Source organism: Talpa europaea (genome assembly GCF_964194135.1).
Source record: "Talpa europaea genome assembly, chromosome: 8".
In the NCBI taxonomy this organism is placed as follows: Eukaryota; Metazoa; Chordata; class Mammalia; order Eulipotyphla; family Talpidae; genus Talpa; species Talpa europaea.
The window spans coordinates 81,973,845-81,991,637 of NC_140075.1; the positions used below are offsets into that span (position 1 = coordinate 81,973,845).

Here is a 17,793-nt window from a genome sequence, read left to right on the forward strand (position 1 = left end):
AAAAAGTCAATATAGCAGGAACAAAACAGTAATTTGCCCTGTGGTATCGGAGAAAGCAATGAGGGGCATGCAAGCTCACTGAGTTGCTGAGAGAGCTGGCAGTGGCAGGTGCAAAGGGTTTGGGGACCAGGGGCTGGGGGCTAGGAGGAGCTGAAGTTAGAAGGGATGAGGACAAGTCCCCTTTTGGACCTCCAGGTTACCATAATGTACTTTTACAAAGGGTAAGAGCATGATGTAAGTCTTCTTTAGTAAGGTGTCTTCGGAGGTCATAGGGAGAGTGGTTAAGACAGGACAGGATGCCCATAAGCCAGCTGAGAAGCTGTAATGGATTCTGGACCAATGCAGGGCTGTGCAGGTGGAGTAGATAGGGAGGGATAAAAGCCTGAGGAATTTCAGAGCATCAACAGGATTTAGAGACTGATGAGTGAGGATGCCTGAGGAGTCCAACCTCTGTGACGTAGAGCACATGGTGGGAATGTAGATTAGGGAGAAAATGTAGAAGCAGTTTGATGATTAGAGAGTGAGAATTAGCTCAGTTTTTGATGTGCAGTATTTTAGGAACAATAGCGTGTAGTTCTGTGTTTGCTTATTACCTTCTAGACACTATGCATCTCATTTAATTCCCATTACCAATGCTACAAGGCAGGTATCGGGAGGTGCCCATTTTGTACATTAGGATACATATTTGGCCAACTCGGTCAAGGTTTTCTAGTAAGTGGTGAACTCAAGACTGAAACTAGTCTGAGTCCAGAGCCTCCCTGCCATCCTCCACCCCCCTTAATCTCTAGACTACATGCACCCTATTATCTGGTGTCAGAGTCCAGTAAAGAGAAGGGCACTTCCTCTACTGAGGCACAGGAAAGGAGAGGAGCGGTCAAAGGAAAAGGCGTTTGTGTGGCAGGAGGGGAGGCCATCTGCTAAGAATAAGGTGGGAAAGGCAGGAAGTTGCAGGACCCAGTGCAAATTCAACGGGAAGCCTGGACAGCCTGAAAGCCAGATCCTCGGGGGGGGGGGGGGGGGAGGGGGCCCTGACATGCCATGACCCAGCTGGGTGAATAGTAGAAGCACTGGACTGAGCTCTGCAGACCTGCCCCCTCATAGAGCCGTGGTTTCCCATGCAGCCTCCCTGCAGGGCCACAGACCACAGAACCAGAAAGGTGATTACCTTTAATGACAGGGCAAGTCGGTCCCGGATGTAGTTCTCTTCTGTTTTTGCCTTTTCAATTTCCTGCTCAAGTTCTAAACGCTGCTTGCCCACCTGTTGCAGGATCTGCTCTCTCTCCTTTCGGAGTTCATTCTTTAAGGCTGCTATACGCTCCTTAGACTCTTCGTCCAGTTTTCTGTGAGAGGAAAGATTAACGAGCTACCATGAAATTCATAAGAGGTCCCTAAGTGGATCCACCAAAAATGGGACAGCAGAGTCATAGAGTAGGAGAGCTCCTTGAGAAGGCTTCCCTTCCTGTCGGCCAGGTATGGCCGACAGTGGGCAGGCCCAACCCCTGGGCCAGGTGGGGGTGAGGAGGGGCTGGCCCTACCAGTCTCACCTCAGGTTGTGCTCGTGCCGCCGCTCAATGGCTGCATGGTGATCATCCACCTCTGAGGCCATGAGAGACTTGAGTTTCTCTGCTTTGTCCAGATCTGAGCGTAGCTTCTCTTTTTCTCTGACCACTTGATCAACTCGCTCCCTAGCATTAGAATAAACCTAGTTAAAGAGAAGCTGTCTCTAAGCAACAAGTAGACCCCCCCAAAACAACTCTCATCTGGCTTGCTCCAATACAATACCAAAACCAAGACAACCCAGGCCCTCCCCAAGCAAAACAAAACAAGAAATTCCACAGATCCTTTCAAAAGCCTATGTACAAATCTGAGCTCTACTTCATTCTCCTACAGTTTGAAGAAGATTTGTGCCGCAGAGGGATGATGGGCGATAAGCGGTATTTGCACAGAGAAGGAGGGATGTTTGTTGCAGCAGCTGCATGATTCTCTGGACAAGGTGGAAAGGGACTGGAGCAGGTAAAGGCTGCACTCAACTCACAGCAAATGCCGGATCTCAGCCTTAAAACTGGCCAGAGCTGCCTGGTGAATGCTGTTCTTTGTGACCAAAAGTTCATTTTCAAGAGCCAATGTCAATTCTGTCAAGTTGACGTTTCCATCAAGGCCGAAGTCTAAGGCCTAGAAAACAAGTTCAAGACAATCATAAACTCTAGCCTCTGAAAGCTGAGAACAGGGGGGTTACAAAACAGAGAACTGAGTTTGTAGTCTAGATGTTAGTTGGTTACATTTCTTCAGTAATTTCTGAGGAATAATCTTCAATCTAGAGCATACTAAATGCTCCCTAAGAAAACCATAATATGGTTATTTGCTTGTTTTTGAAAAATACGATCTGGGCTTCGCTGGTGGTGCAAGGGATTAAGACACAGCCTATGTAGCTATCTGCAGCCTCTGCACACAAGTTCGATCCCCAGCCAGGGAGATACACACATGGCACAGCAGAACTCTCCTGACTCGCCTGCTGCTCCCCTCAGCAGTGTATTTCAGTCAATCCACTAGTCTGTTCCCCACTCTGTCTCTGGTGATTCCTCTCATCCCCCACACCTCAGGCCTGCCTATACCCCAGTTCTCGTATACATAAATAAATAAATTTAAAAAAAAGAAAAATACGATCTGTCATTGTAAGTGAACACAGCGGTGTAACTCTCATCTTTACGAGACAGAGATCACTTAGCATTTCTCCTGTCAGTAACTTGGGAATAACAAACATGGGGGGTAGTTAGCAACACAACCCTGATGGAAGGGGACAGGAAAAGGTAGCTCACCTCTGAGAGTCTGTGAATAGAAGAATCATAAAGGAGAAATCAAATAGAATTTCAGAAAACACTGGAATCGCCAACCCTTCCCCAATACGTCATTTTTCTCCCCTTTCAGTGGCCCCACCTTCAGGATTTCCTGGCTGTTCTCTACACCCTCTTCCTGCCAGGTGTCCAGGAGTCTCTCCACTGTCGTGTAGCCCATCCCATCATCCAGGCAGGAGAAGACCCGGAAGCCAATGGTGCTCATCATGGCTGACGGGGTGGTGGTACGTCGACCACTCTCATCAAATGACTAGAAGAAGAAAGAGGCTTGAGCAAGCTTGGGCGCTTCAATGAGATGTTGACCAAAACAGAAATCGGCCAGTCCTGCCCACAAGAAGCAGAAAGCTTGTGTCTCTAATTTGCTGTGCTAGAAAAACAAGTCATGCAGCCCCTTTGATCTGCCTTTCCCAAGTGAGTCAAGAGTATAAAGCTTATCAAAAACAATTGATCTGAAAGAGAAGCCCTTGAGATAGTGAGATGTGTCTCTACTTAACAGTAGGTTCTTCTGACTCACAGCTAATGTTAAGGGGAATAATTAGTGGTCTTCCTACTCTGTAATTTATGGTTATTACTTAAACCCAACTTTTCCTTCCCTATGGTTTAGCTTTTCTTATTCTTCTTTGCTCCTCTCTTTCTCCTTCGTACTTCTCTCAGACAACAGATTCATTAGAAATTCTTCAAATGAGTTTTAACTTGTATTCACAAAAACCCCATTCCTATTTATTGCTTACCTGCATGGAGAGGTGTCTTTTCAGTTGTCTATATGGAGTAGATGCTGATGGTGTAAGGGATTTCCCATTTTTGAACAAACCATAGAAAAAATCTTCAACACTCATTGTCCCATCAGGATTAAGATTATGAAAGACTTCCTCAAGCATCTAGAAAAGGGTAACCACATATTTTAAATATTTCACTCAAAATAACACAAGGCCTGAAGTATACTTCTGGCCAATAGAAATTGGCACATTACTGATCTCAGGACTCTGAAATATGTCTCTTTGTTCTTATTTCACTGAATTTATTTTCCTTTTCAATAATATCTCCTTCTCTTTCACAGAAGCCTAATAAAAGACCATTTTTGACATCTTCACAATCTCACACAATTTAGCAATTGACTGATTTCTCTTCCTCTTTTCTCACACTCTTAACAGGTAATCCTTTATATTACTACACATTATTTTTATCAATTAGAAATTTTCTTAAATAATGCAAAGATAAAAACTTCCCAGTGCTGTAATAATAGAAATCAGTTGAGCATTCATTAAGCCATTACCCTATGGTGACTTCATGTAATATTTTGCTTATACGGAATTTTTGAGATTGGTATAGTAGCACAACAGAATTTGGTCGGGGACATACTGCAGTGATCTAAGAGTCTGGTCTGAAACTCATGATTTGAGATTTAGAACTTTACTTGGAACAACACTGCATTTGTCAGGTTTCATTTGTTTTAATGCTTTAACACAAGAGAAACACAGATTGGGTCAGGATTGTGTTGTCTGCAGCAGAGGGTTCTAAGTGACATAGAGAGTAGGAAATTTTGCTTGGCTATTCTGATCCTCTGACAAGCAGTGCTAGCCTAGCCATACGGCAAGATGTCTCTACTCCATCTAGAGGCCTGGAGATGGTCTGTTCCTTAAAGGAACAGAAAGGCAATAAACCAGCATGAATCACTGACACCACAAACACGAGGGAAGGCAAAGAGCTCTTCCTCCTTGTAGTTGGATTCTTCATATTGGGGGCTAAATATTTTCTATAGGGACATGTCTCCATGCTACAAAACAAAAATCACCTGAAGGTCTTGTTAAAAATGCAGACTCTGGTAGTAAGTCTGGAAGTGGGGTCTGAGATTCTGCATTTCTAGTAAGTTCTCAGGTAAGGCCCATGTTGCTGAGATGCAAGGAGACAGAATAAGCAAAAATTCACCCCCATTGCATGAACACAGACAATGGATCTCTTCAAACAAAGGCCTTTGTGTAAGACATCCTCAAAATTTTCAATATTCATTTCATAAATCTGGACAATTGCTAGACTTGTGTTATCCCTTGTGATTTTATTCTTTATATAAGAGCTTGAGGAATTATCTCAAATGCTTCTGTCAAATCACATCCAATAGGAAACATCTGTTTCCATTCTTGTTTTTATACCACTTCCTCTGGAGAGGACTCTGAAACAAGAAAATCAGTCTGAAGAGTAGGAATCATTGGAAGAAACGACACTTCCTAATAGGGAATTCTGCAATGAAATCGACGAAAAGGTGCCATTTTTGGCAAGATTCTTAGGTTGCCAAGACCCCTTAGTTTCTTTGTTTTATTCTTATCAACCAAAAGAACACTTTTTTCAGAGGGTTAGGCTTTTAGGATTATCCAACCAGGAGTCACAGTAACATGCACAGTAACATCCCCTTTCCTGAAAATGGCCACAAGCAGCAATGGTAAATGAGGGGTGACTAATCTAAAATTGCTTTCAGTCACAAAATTCCAGGATTCCAAGTTGTATGCTGATGAGATCATCTTGAACTTTCAACTCCTCTGTGGTCTAGAGTATGTAATACGAAGTTTCTACAGCATTTTCAGGTGTGCTGACTAAAGTTCACAAGCATATTTGTGCTCTTACCTTAGCACCACACTGCCTGGCCTGTGATCTTGACCAAAGCAATGCACAGTTTCCAGGTTGCCTAAAAATCCTCATTCATTTAAAGTAATGGAGCAAGTGAGTCCTGCCTGCCAGTTACTGTACATGGGGTGGGGTGCACAAAAGAGATGATTAAAAGAGTGTGAATACAGGAGAGGCAGATGGGCAGGGTTGGGCTGACAAGCATGCAGATCAAATGGGCAACTGGGCACCCTCTGTAGAGTTGCATCTAGAGCCCCAAGGACATTCTTGCTCCTCATGATAAGCCAGCCAGGCTTCAGCACGACTGACTCACCATGGGCATGTTGGAAAATAATGCACTACGAAAGGGGTCACAAGCCCAAATCCCAGCAAGGCCAGGAAAGTGATGTTAATGCGTGAGGTGGGATCGTTGCAAGACAGGAGAACATAGCGTCATTTAATGTGAACTGAACACATGAGGCTTGCCCTGTCCAGAGGAGCCAGTCATTTCTCAGTACCAGAAAAATGGAGCCAGATCTTTTGATTTTAAGAAAAATTTTCCGATTTGAAAAAGTATAGCAAAAATTCAACTTCAAGAACATTGGGCAGCCAAAATAAAATAGCATTTGGACATATATGTCATCTAGGGTGATAGCTGGCTATCCCATCCCCACAGCTTTCCTTCCTGTGGAAAGCTACTAGTGAGAGCCACAAGACAGTGAAACAAGTCCCCTTTCCTGAAAACGGCTACAAGCAGCAATGGTAAATGAGGGGTGACTAGTCTAAAATTACTTTAAGTTGCAAAATTCTAGGATTCCAAGTTGTATGCTGATGAGATCATCTTGAACTTTCAGCTCCTTTGTGGTATAGAGTATGTAATACGAAGTTCTATAGCATTTTCATGTTTTTTTTTTTTTTCTTTTTTTTACAAAAGACAAGGCAGGGGAAAATAACTAAATGTGCTCTTTCTTCTGCGGGGTATTGGAAACTCCACCACAAAAGAAAATTCAATTTCCCTCAAATGGTTACAGTTTATTTCAAGAATTGTTTTTAGATAATAATCCAAGTTTGTGCAATATTTCTTGGCAAAACAACTCAAGGTTCTACATACTGCACTGGTTCATAATTCAGAAGGATGAATTTAATTTTATGACTCGACAGTCACCAATAAAAAATAACCACTGAGCCATTAAAAAGGTAGTCAAAGGGTTGATTATGGTTATACATACAAGGAAGAAGGGAATGACTTTTCTGCCAGTTAGGACACTTTTGATGGTAAATCTCTTTCTGGTTTAGGAAAATATTAACACTTATCCCCTAGGCAAACAGACAGCATGGTTTCAAATATCACTGTAATCAAAGATTCCCAAGGCTAAAACTGGAGACCTAACCTCTAAATCCCTCCAATCCCACGTTTTGCTCTTTGAAAGACGTACTTTGGCATCATTTGTCTTCTTGAGTTTCATGGCTATTCACGTGGCCAGTCCTGCCAGTTTCCCTCTTAATTTTTCAGTAAATGTAAAGCTCAGAGTCCTTCCAAGCCACGAGTCTTTTGAGGATTCCAAGCTTCTTTGTATGCTCAAAACCACCAACCTATCCTTTCCTCTTTCCTCATCAGCAAAATATTGTGTTGGCTCCCGGCTAGTGTCCTAACCAAAGGTTCTCTTAACACCAATGTGCCCTGGAAAAGTAACTCAGACCATCCTCTGCAAGGAAGGATTCTCTTAGATATTACTAGATCTGCTGACTCAGGGATGGTATTAGAATTTTCTCTTCAAAAACCTAAATACCTCACCCTGGCTTCCAGGATAGCCCCCATCTGAAGTCTTTTGGTCTCCTTTATGCTCTCCCCATTTTGCAGCATAGATGACACCTCCACAGATATGCTGGTGGCACTGCCAGCATCTGGTCGTATCGCATGGGGTAATGTGCTTAGCATAGTGACAGGATCGTAAACGTCATCTATGGTCAGTTTTTCTTTCCCACAACACAACATGAGCTCCTCAAAGACAAAATCTTCACAGCTAAATTCCTAGGTGAAGAAAGCCAAGAGATGGCTGTCTTGAGTGTGAGCTAGTTGAGCTTTTGTCAAGATTATTCTTCCAAAATAAAAGCACAGTGACACTCACCTCTCCATCCACATTCTGCAGACCATACTGCTCACAGATGGAGACCAGCTTTTTGCGGTTTAGGTGACCATCACGGGTGATCCCCAAATCTTCACAAACCTCCTGCAGTTTCTCTTCTATCCAGTCATGGGGAGGGGAAGACACACCTTGCGAGGCATTCAAATCATCTGGGTTCCAAAATCTTAACTGGCCTGAAATAAAAGGATATATTGTGTTGTTCCCAAAGTAGTTGCAAAAAGAAAGTGCTTATTCACAAATAAAAATGTGCTTTTTGAAAGCAAATGCTGTAAAAAAAAGGACTATAATGTTGATTCCATTTTTATTTGATCCTGAAGTTCAAATGAAACAGAACCATTGGTTCTTAGGCACATTTTTGTTCAATGACAGTCATACTCATGTAAGAAATATCATCTCCCGTGCAGTCATGCCAAAGTTCTAGGCTTGTTTTATTCCCACTGAAAACATGCCCAGGCGTAGGCTTTGGTGTGACTATAGAGAAGACTGGATGGGAGCCATTCCAGAGAGCTTTATACGCCCTGCCTCAGCTACAGTGACCAGACTATGATTTTTCTTTCTAGTTGGAACACTGGAATTGCTTTTACAAAGGAAATAATTTCATGATAAATATCATAAAATCATCATCATGTCTCATGATTAGACTGCCTCCCAATCTGTACCCAAATGAACATTCTGACCTATAGAAAACAAACAGGCCAACTTGAAAGAATGGTGCTAAGTTCAAGTTTTTAATTATCTACATCTTCAGTTCTATTTGAAGACTAAAGGATTAAACTGCTAATTTAAAAATTAAAACTGCTTATTTGTTCTCTATTAAAAGTCCCCACTTTCTAGTTAATATTTCCACTTACATATCAGAGATTCTGTAACCTGAGATAGTTACTGGCATGCTTTTGTGCCTGGAAGAACATGGTAGGATTGAAAGGAGCATTAACTGGCACTCTGACTATCCATCAGCAGAAACCAAGCTGACTACTGCTGTGCCTTTTCAGGTTGGAGACCTAAAGAACACATCGTAATTACTTTTAGTACACTAACCCAGGGAGGCTGTTAAGCTAGTTGAGGTTCTGTCAGCGTAACCACAGTGCCACCTGCTGGTGAGATCAATATGTATTGATAGTTCTTAAGTTCATCTGAAATTTTCAAGAAATGCCTTTTAGCAGGTCACTATTTAGTTCAGGGCTGTTCACAGATGCTTTTGAAAGCCTACATAAGAGGGTGATTAGCCCATAAGTGAAATTCTATGTGTTGGTTGCCTTCTCCCGCATGAGGCTAAATGCTAAGATTTAAAAACTAGAGCTATTAAATTTTTTGGTTGCTGTTGTGAAGATTGCTTCTTAGCTGGCCTGCAGCATGAAAGCATGTTAGGAAAGAGGCTAAGAGATCTAGGAAGGGGGTGTGGAGAGTGCCCTGCTGACAGCATCCAGCACTCCCTCCCTCCCCTCCTAGGCAGACCCCCAACACACACCCAGTTCCTACCTTCGGCTTCATACTCCTCACTGTGTTGTGTCTTCCAGTGCTGGAGGAAGGAAGAGAAAGTTAGTGAGCTTTAGAACTCATTCAATTTTTCCAGGACCAGAACACTCTCTAGCTCTGATGTCATCATCTGAGTTACATGATTTAGGACCCCAGTGTTTTTAGCAGATTGGCTCTCCCCAGTCAACCAGACAGTCAACAGAAGATTGCTAAGAAAGATCACACCACTCCTATTGTATTAAACTAAGGATTTACCTTGCACATTTGCAAGGTGACTTATTTAACAGCAAAACCTATCCCAACTAATAAAACTAAGTCAAAGCAAATATTCAGAATCCATCAATCAACAAGGGTTTATATGCATACATTTATGAACATGTTTTTCAATAAATGTTTACTGGATGCCAAGTACTATGCTAAATCTTTGGAAGACAACTATGAACAGAAAATATTACTAGCTTCAATAAATTTATATGGTAATGAAGGTGTACAGACAAAAAAAACCAGTAGGTACAACATTATAGTGTATTAAGTGTGATGATGGAGATGTTCAGGATGCTATGGGGATTATCTAAATGGAATTCTTCAGACTTGGACAATCAGAAGAGACTTCCTGAAAGAAGCAGCAGCCATGCTGAGATCTGAGGGGTGAGCTAGAGACAGCCAAGAAAGCTGTGAAGACTCATAGAGGCAAGAGTGAGTCTAACGTTCTTGTGACCTGGTGAGTTAGAGAGGTACTCACAGCAGTTAGGCTAAAAAGCTCAAGTTTAATAAAATATACACTACAGGGACAAGATGAACTGATTTTCTAGAGCCCGGAAATAAACTAAACAGGAAAATAAGCCTAATTAACTCCTGTGTCTAGAGTTTGCATTTCTCATGGCGGATGCTGTGCCACCTCAAATTCTTAAACATTGTCTTTCAGTAGCATGCACAAGTTGCTGTGAAGTTTTTCTGGCAACCTAAGCACATCGACTTTGTCTTCTCCACACTCACAAATGTTAGTCCTCTCCTCTGAGCTGAAGGACAACCATCTACAAGGATTTCACGGTTCTATATTTTACTTCAAAGGATAACTGCAGATATAGCTCTCAATTCAGAGAGCTCATCAAATTGTGCCACACTAAACTGAAACCCCAAACTGACAAAGCTGAGCAAGATTATTCTCGCCATATGTAAGACAAAAAATAAGTTCACTGCAACTCTCAGAGTACAAGTGAAAGTCACTGATATTCATGGCATCTGAAAACTGAATTAGGGCCCCAATGTGTGTTTTTTGCTTATGATTACAATTTTACCAGCTTGCACCTCTACATTTTCAGCCTGGTAGATATCTAAGGAAGGGTGGGGCTGGAGAGGGAGCCAGTGGAATAAACTGTCCTCCATGGATTTTCTGACATTGTTACTGGACAGGATTGAATTGTTTTTATATTAAAAAATTAAATTAATAAAGCCCCATTAATAAAAATCATCCTACCTGTCTGCCCCTCCACATTTATTCCCCTATCCAAATGAGCAGATGAAGCGAATGTTGATACTACTTTGGCATCAAAGTTGTGAAAATCCATTATTTAATAGCATTTAAGTGAAAATTAGTTAAAGCCACCTAAAACAAATATAAGTTTTTATGATATAAGAACCATTGGTCAAAATATAAACTACCAAATTACAAGCAGGGGACAATTTTTAGCAGAAGCTGATGGGAGAAACAGCAGGAAAATACAAAGCATTGAACCCAAACTATAATGGAGTCTCAGCTGGGATGTGCGGCTGCAAAAGTCAAACACACATGTTCAAAAAGCCCTTGGTAATAATTCCTAAAGCAACAGGCATGTATCTAGCTACATCATTCCTCATATTTGCTCACTTAAAACAGGGAGCAATTAGATTAGAGAAACAGAGGCTCCAATAGACTCCAATGACTCATGAATCCTCGGGACTGGGCACCTACATCCAATTCTCCCCCAAGATGTACTTCCCCACTGTCCTCATTCCCTGACTCTTTCCTCTAATTAATAAGAGACCCCCATGTGGGGCTTATGCCCCCATGTGGGGCTTATTCTCTTCTTATTGGACATGTGTTTATGTAGAACATATTGAATTTACATTTGTAGAGTTTCTCATAACCATGTTTAGACTTAAAGCATTTATTCAGTGGGCCTGGAGAGATATCAGTTATTCATAAAAATTTGTAAGAAAAATGTCAAAGATTTCCATCATATATATAAAGAACACAATTTACACAAGATGCAACATAATCAAACAAATATGGGAAAAGGTACATCTAGACAGCAATCAAAGAAGTATGAATTAAAACCAAGGAATCATTTTGTTCCCATTAAATCAGCAAAGTACTTAAGATATGACTCCTATTACCATTAAGGCTATGATTTTAAATAGGCCTGTTTACATGTTACTGGAGCAATGTAAGTGGATAGCACTCTTTTAGTAAATAAAATGTTTTTTTTAATGTATCACAAGTCATAAAATATTTCTTGGGCCCAATAATTTCACAAGATTTCCAATGGCAATGAAATCAAAGAAAGTGAAAAAGCATGTGCATAAACATGTACATCATAGCACTTTCTCAAGGAGTAACTGTTGAAAACAACTTAAATATTCAACAATGGGGCATAAAGTCTAATGACATACTATAATGCAGTCATTAAAAGCATAATTACACAACCGTGTAGGAACACAGAAAAACATCTTATGAAATGTTAAATGAAAGGCCATAACAAAAATGTTATCTACACTATGATTACTGCTGGCAAAATTATTTATACAATTAGACAAAGACTGGAAGGAAATAGAGATCATAAAAATAGATGCACTAGGTTGAGGGAATATGGAAGACAATTTTCTTCTGCTTCCTTTTCTACTATAAATGTTATTTATGCAACATAAATAGGGACAACTTCACTATTACATCTTTAGCCCATCAGCCCTCAAATTCTCACTAAATGAATTTTTTTTTTGTGACCTGAAGGTGCTCTCTGTAGGCTGCAATGCCTTCCTGCAGGGTGACTGGTGCTGGATACAGAGTTCTGATGGGAAGCCCAGGTGCCGTTCAGGAGGGTGTAGGTTGCTGAGTCAATGCCCACTACGCCTGGCAGAGTGTGGAAAGCTCAGGGACATGCACGTGAGACCTGCCTTGGAGACTGTGACCATGATGAGCTAACCCACTGGTACCAGGTATAGGGTCCGGCTTCCCAAACCCCACACTGTAACCTGGCTTCACATAGACTCAGGGTGAGTGTTGATAGGGTAAGGGACATTAGGCCTCTTTTAATCAAATTTTGTTGGTTTTCCATTTGTCTACATAACTATATAATTTGGGGAGTACAGTTTCCCTGCTTGAGGTGTATACATGCTTCTCTCACCCACCACTGGCAGTTCTGGAGCCACTACACCCTATGTTAGCCCCCCTTCCTCCTCCCACCCCTTCCCTTCCAGTAACCACCATATTTTTCACAGACTCCAAGAGTTATTTTTGTTCTGTCTTGCCAGTTTGTTCTCTTTGGTTATTTATGTTCCACAAATGAGTGAAACCATCCGTTAACTGCCTTTCACTTTCTGATGTATTTCACTTAGCATAATCCCCTGAAATTCCATCCATATTGTCCCAAAAGACTCAATTGCATCTTTTTTAATAGCTGGGACTAGTTTTTAAATCTCTAGGGGTAACAATTTCCCAAGCATGGGTCTTTCTATGAACCATATTCAGTTAGGACCAGCCCAGCTAAAGGGAAAAGCAAGTCTATGCTAATGGCTACGTTTTCATTCCAAGTTCACCTCAATGGGATATGGGGTTTACCACCTGACATACGTACTGTGCTGCTCCCCAGTCTCCACTGAGGCTCCGTTCCTTTAATAAGCCAGAGGTAAGCACCCTTGAACATTTGTTATTAAATTGCAATTTTGGGGGGGTGTTGGTGGGGGGAGGATTCAATTCATTCATGGCTCATTTATTTTCATTCTCACTGCCTGGAGCCAGAAGTTCCAATTAAAAAGCAGGGGGAGAGGGAGGGGAAGTCAGGTTAGAAGGTTGGGGGGATTAGATCATTCAGCTGCTGTACTAACACCAATAAAAGGAGGCATCATTCTGGAACAAGGTCATTTAATTGCTGATGGTTTATCCAGGGCAGGGAAGGCCTGACATCATCCCTGAGTGCTGGAAGGGAGGAATCACTGAAATCTTGGAAAAGTGGGGGAGGGAAGGGACAAGTGCTGAGAAGTGTAGCAATACGATTAATAGAAGGGATTTTTAATTTTTTTCCCTTGAAACATTATGTGTCCACTCCCTAGGGAAAGAATGGATATTAATGCATTTCTAAAAATCATTCTGTGGAACTTCCGCTCCTTCCAACTCTGAAAGCAAAATGATAGTGTGTGTGAACCCAAGCTGGGGAGTGGGGGGACTTGAGGAGGTGCAGACCATCTGGGTTAAGTCTGGCTCTGCCACTTTCGGAGCCTTACTTTGTCTGCAAAGTGGTGATGACCCACCTAATGGGTACCTACAGGGAAATGCCCTTCATGTTGGAAACATTACTGCTATCATTTTAGCTGCAACAATTTGGACTCCAGAACTGGACTCCTTGAGTCCAACCTCAGCTCCACACTTCTTGACTATGCGACCTTGGTGAGGTACCGAATCTCTGTGTGTCTCAGCTTCCTCATGGGCAAGTGAATATTGGAAATTACTTTGGAACAATGTCTGCAACAAATTAAGTGCTAAGTGTTAAGCAAGCAAATACTAGGATTACTATTCCTACTATCTGGGTGTTCAAAACTAGGACAAGGGCAGAGAAAGCAGACCTGTGTCAGCTTTAAGAACAAACCCAGGGCCTCCCCAGTGGCACAGCTGTTGAGTGCTGGGTTATGAAGCTGCCTGTAGCCTCTGCAGCGCTGGTTCGATCCCCAGCCACCAGGGAGGGTCCCACATGGTGCGCAGACCTCTCCTGCGGCCTGCTGCTCCCCTCAGCAGTGTACTTTGATCTTTCTGCCTGTTCTGCTCTCCGCTCTGGCTCTGGTGAATTCTTTTACCCTGACGCCCTTCTGACTGTACCCAGTGCTTGTATAAATAAATCTTTAAAAAAAAAAAAAAAAAAGAACAAACCCAGAAGAAACTCTAGAGAAACTTTGAGAATAGTAACTGTGACAATACAATCAATTTTTCATTCAACTTAGGTGCAGGGCCTATCCAGTGGTCCTCCCACCTATGGACAGTGCCCCCTGGGTGGCCACAGCTGGCAGGGACTGCCTGTGTGTCCACATTACCATGCCATGCATGCTGGCCAACAGCCCCATTGAGAGCAGACAGAGGGGAGAGGGTCAGAAATTGCCTGCCCCCAAATAGCTGCCACAGAAGGCAGTCCCCACTCCCTCGGGCAGACAAAGGGAGTCCTGTGGGTTGAGCGTGTCAATGTCATGCTGGTCTTTGTGGCTGGCTCTCAGGCTGTCCTACAGCTGGACCAGAGTGCCCGCACACGTGGGGCCGCATAGGCAGCACTGCTTTCAGGAATGCTTTCTTTGAAGGGACACCTGCTTTGCTGAACTGTGGAGCAGATGGCCTGGGCCTCTTGGATGCCGGGCTTCCAGCTCCGAAGCCGAGCCAGCATCTGCAGGCTGTGGGCCTGGCGCAGCCCCTGCCCACAATAGCCGAGCTGCAGCCCTCACCAGCCATCTGCTCCAGCACAGACCTTTGTGCCCTGCAGAATGTATGGCTAATTAAAACGATTATAGGGGCACACACGGGGCTATTCTTTCCCAGCAGAGGTTGCTGAGCTCATCTCAGCAGTCTTAAACAGATTTTTTTTCGTCAAAGGGGAAAACCTTGCAAGCCTAGAGAGAAAAGGAAAGAAATTTACTAGGATAACAAAGCTCTCCAGACGGAGCTGCAATGTGGTGTCCATTTTACGAGAGTAGCACACTTAGCGAAGCACAGGAGTCTGAAAGAAATTAGGAGAATGCTGATGATGGAAACTTTACAACTTTTAAAAGCACAGCATTCACAGAATATTTAAGCAGTAGTCCTAAATATTTAGAAAGCTCACTGTACTGTGAGCCCAGGTTGGGGAGATAAGCGGAGCTGGCAGCGTCTGAAGGGACACACTCCTGAGACTTGGGTTCATTTCCAGTTATCAGGGCTTTGAAGGCAAAGCCAGCAGCAGAGGCCTGACTGCCCAACTCCTGCTCTCCCTTTTCTGAGCACAGGACAAATCACTCAGTTGCAGGGCTGTCGAACTAGAATGCAAATCAGTTCCTTTATCTTTAGAAGCTACAAGTAAGTGCTGGAGAGAATGGGAATTAATGTATGATTTTTAAATGCACACACATTTAAATGAGTCCTTCCACATTGCCAAAAAGCCTTCAGTAAAAGTGTGAAGAAATGTTCAATTCCAAGAGCTTGAGTCTTGAGTCTCTTCTACCAAGGTTGGGACTGGTTCTTAGTTCATTGGATTTTAAAGTCCTTAAAAGGGGCTTAAAAAAATACTTCTGTTGGGCCTCCCCTGGTGGCGCAGCGGTTGAGCGCTGGGCTGCGAGGCTGCCCGCAGCCTCTGCAGCACCAGTTCGTTCCCCGGCCACCAGCGAGAGTCCCACAAAAAAAAAAAAAAAAAAAAAATTCTGTTCACTGTATTCATGCTCATGCTCATCAGCATTGCTTTCAACTGATAGTGAATAGTGCTTTTCTACTTGGCAAGTACTTAATGGTATAATTGGAAAATGTTACCATTATCATTAATATTAACTTGTTAATTTTTGTTTTCTGTTATATTATCTAGTGAGTCAATAAATAGTAGAAATTGTTGACTTGGAAGGAGGTGGAGGAGAAGGTTGGAGTCCCGGGGATCAGGTCAGGAACACTTCCCAAAACAGCAAAGCCTGAAAGTCTTAAGTCTAGTTAGAACGGGGCTTCTTGTATTACTTTCAAGTGACCTACAATTGTATCTTGAATCAGTGTTTCATCTCTGGGAAGAGCAAGATGATCTAATAAGGCTTAAGAAATAGAAGGGGAGACACTGGAATTCCATTAATACAAAAATCTTTCTTAGTGATGTCATATCATTTGATGGAAATAAATTTCATCAGTAATGAACTTCTTCCTCTGTTCAAAGACTAGAACAAAAATGTAACAGGGGAGTAATGAGAAAATAGATGTGATTCTACTATAAAAGCTCTTAGCAGAACTTCTATCAGTTATTAAAAAGTTTGCTCCCGAATTAAATATTGACTTTATACAATGTAAATGAATAATTCATGAAGTTTAACTGTAAAGTTATGCGTGCATGAAAATGAACATAAGGGGACTGTAAGTCAGTTTCACACTTTTTGAAGTTTGATTTTATGCAGGGTAGTAAACTCAGTTTGGGGTTTTTTTAGGGAAGAGATTTTAAACCACCACCACTCCCATTCACTTACCCTCCCAACCCCAACACAAAGACTTCTGCTTGTCCATTCTTCAGCTAACGTAGAGACTAGCTCTACATTTTCTCTCACTTAAACTGCAAGGTTTTGGCTTACACGATTATTGTCTACAGTTGAAAAAATGATTGTTTAAACCTTTTACTCTTGATAAGAATCTTACTGGACCTGATTTATTTCCCACAGAGGAAAACAGTTCACAAGCTGTCCTCTGTTTTCAACGAGGGCAGAAAGCAAAAGTGGCCCTGTCCCAGTTGTATTAATTGTCCAACCTTTCCTTCCAGCCTGAATAAATACAGAATAGAATTGAGAATTAATTTTGTTTTAGCCCCCTTCCCCTTATCCTTAGAAGAAACCTAACAATAAAAGTCAAGGTCAGGTCAAGAGCCATTGCATGAGCACATATAAAAGGGGGGGGGAACACTTTTGAACCTAAAAACTTCTTCTGCTTAAAAAGTAAAGCAAAAACAACCACCTGTACCTCATTCATCACACCTTGGGCTGCGATCAAGAATGTGTTCTTTGTTAGTCTGGATTAAGCCAGAATTGGATGTCCAACTGATTTGCTTTGAGTGAAAATGATCCCATGAAAATAGAAAAATCACCACTTTCCTTTCAATACCACGCAAGATGAGAGGGCAGACTCCCAAGGCATCCATTTGCTAGGGAAATGTGCTAAATTAGAAGTTGAATGCACATCTCAGCCTGATGGTGGGACCTACTTGTCCAAAAAAAAAAATCCTGAAATATAAACCCCAGGGCTGGAAAATTTAGCACCATGACAGAGGTCTTTCCCTATGGAATAGCTTCACGGTCTTGCAAACTTGGAACGGGAGGCATGGCATTGCTTGGTTAGATATTTTCTGTTTCAGCAGAAAAGAATCAAAATGCCTGAATAAAACTGGAGGAACGGTAGGATGGAATGACTAAAATGTTTACAATTTATGTTAGGGCTATAACAGATGTGAACTGAAACATAAGTCAAATACAGTCAAAACCACCTCAGAGCAACAACATGGCTTCTCGCCCAGGCACCACACCGTGTGGCTGGATGTGAATGGCCATGAGCACAGCTCCAAGTCACTGTGAAGAATGAAGCTTCATATGGGACCTACATTAAAATAAATGTAGTTGCTTGAAAGCAATCTCTATAATAGCATTGCTCTCACCTGACTGCATTTCTAGATGTTTCCTTGGATGGGGGAGGGGGGAAAAGGAGCCATAGGTTACTGCAGATAAGTCTGACTACTGAGAATTAGCTATAATTTTTGGTAAACAGATGGGAGAAAGTCTCTCAA

The 17,793-nt window shown here is 42.2% G+C and overlaps 1 protein-coding gene across 5 annotated transcripts in view; it reads right to left on the bottom strand.

Annotated features, from left to right (window-relative positions):
- The window catches only part of NIN (ninein), a gene marked incomplete at both ends in the record, with an annotated part of 81,487 nt that overhangs the window by 35,726 nt on the left and 27,968 nt on the right, over positions 1–17,793 (bottom strand). For all 5 annotated transcript variants that reach the window (XM_084240571.1, XM_084240570.1, XM_084240574.1 and 2 more), the window contains 7 exons: positions 1,166–1,340; positions 1,545–1,685; positions 2,036–2,172; positions 2,935–3,102; positions 3,584–3,730; positions 7,577–7,767; positions 9,074–9,113. In XM_084240571.1, the coding sequence (XP_084096697.1) occupies positions 1,166–1,340; positions 1,545–1,685; positions 2,036–2,172; positions 2,935–3,102; positions 3,584–3,730; positions 7,577–7,767; positions 9,074–9,113 (999 nt within the window). The remainder of the gene's footprint in view (positions 1–1,165; positions 1,341–1,544; positions 1,686–2,035; positions 2,173–2,934; positions 3,103–3,583; positions 3,731–7,576; positions 7,768–9,073; positions 9,114–17,793) is intronic.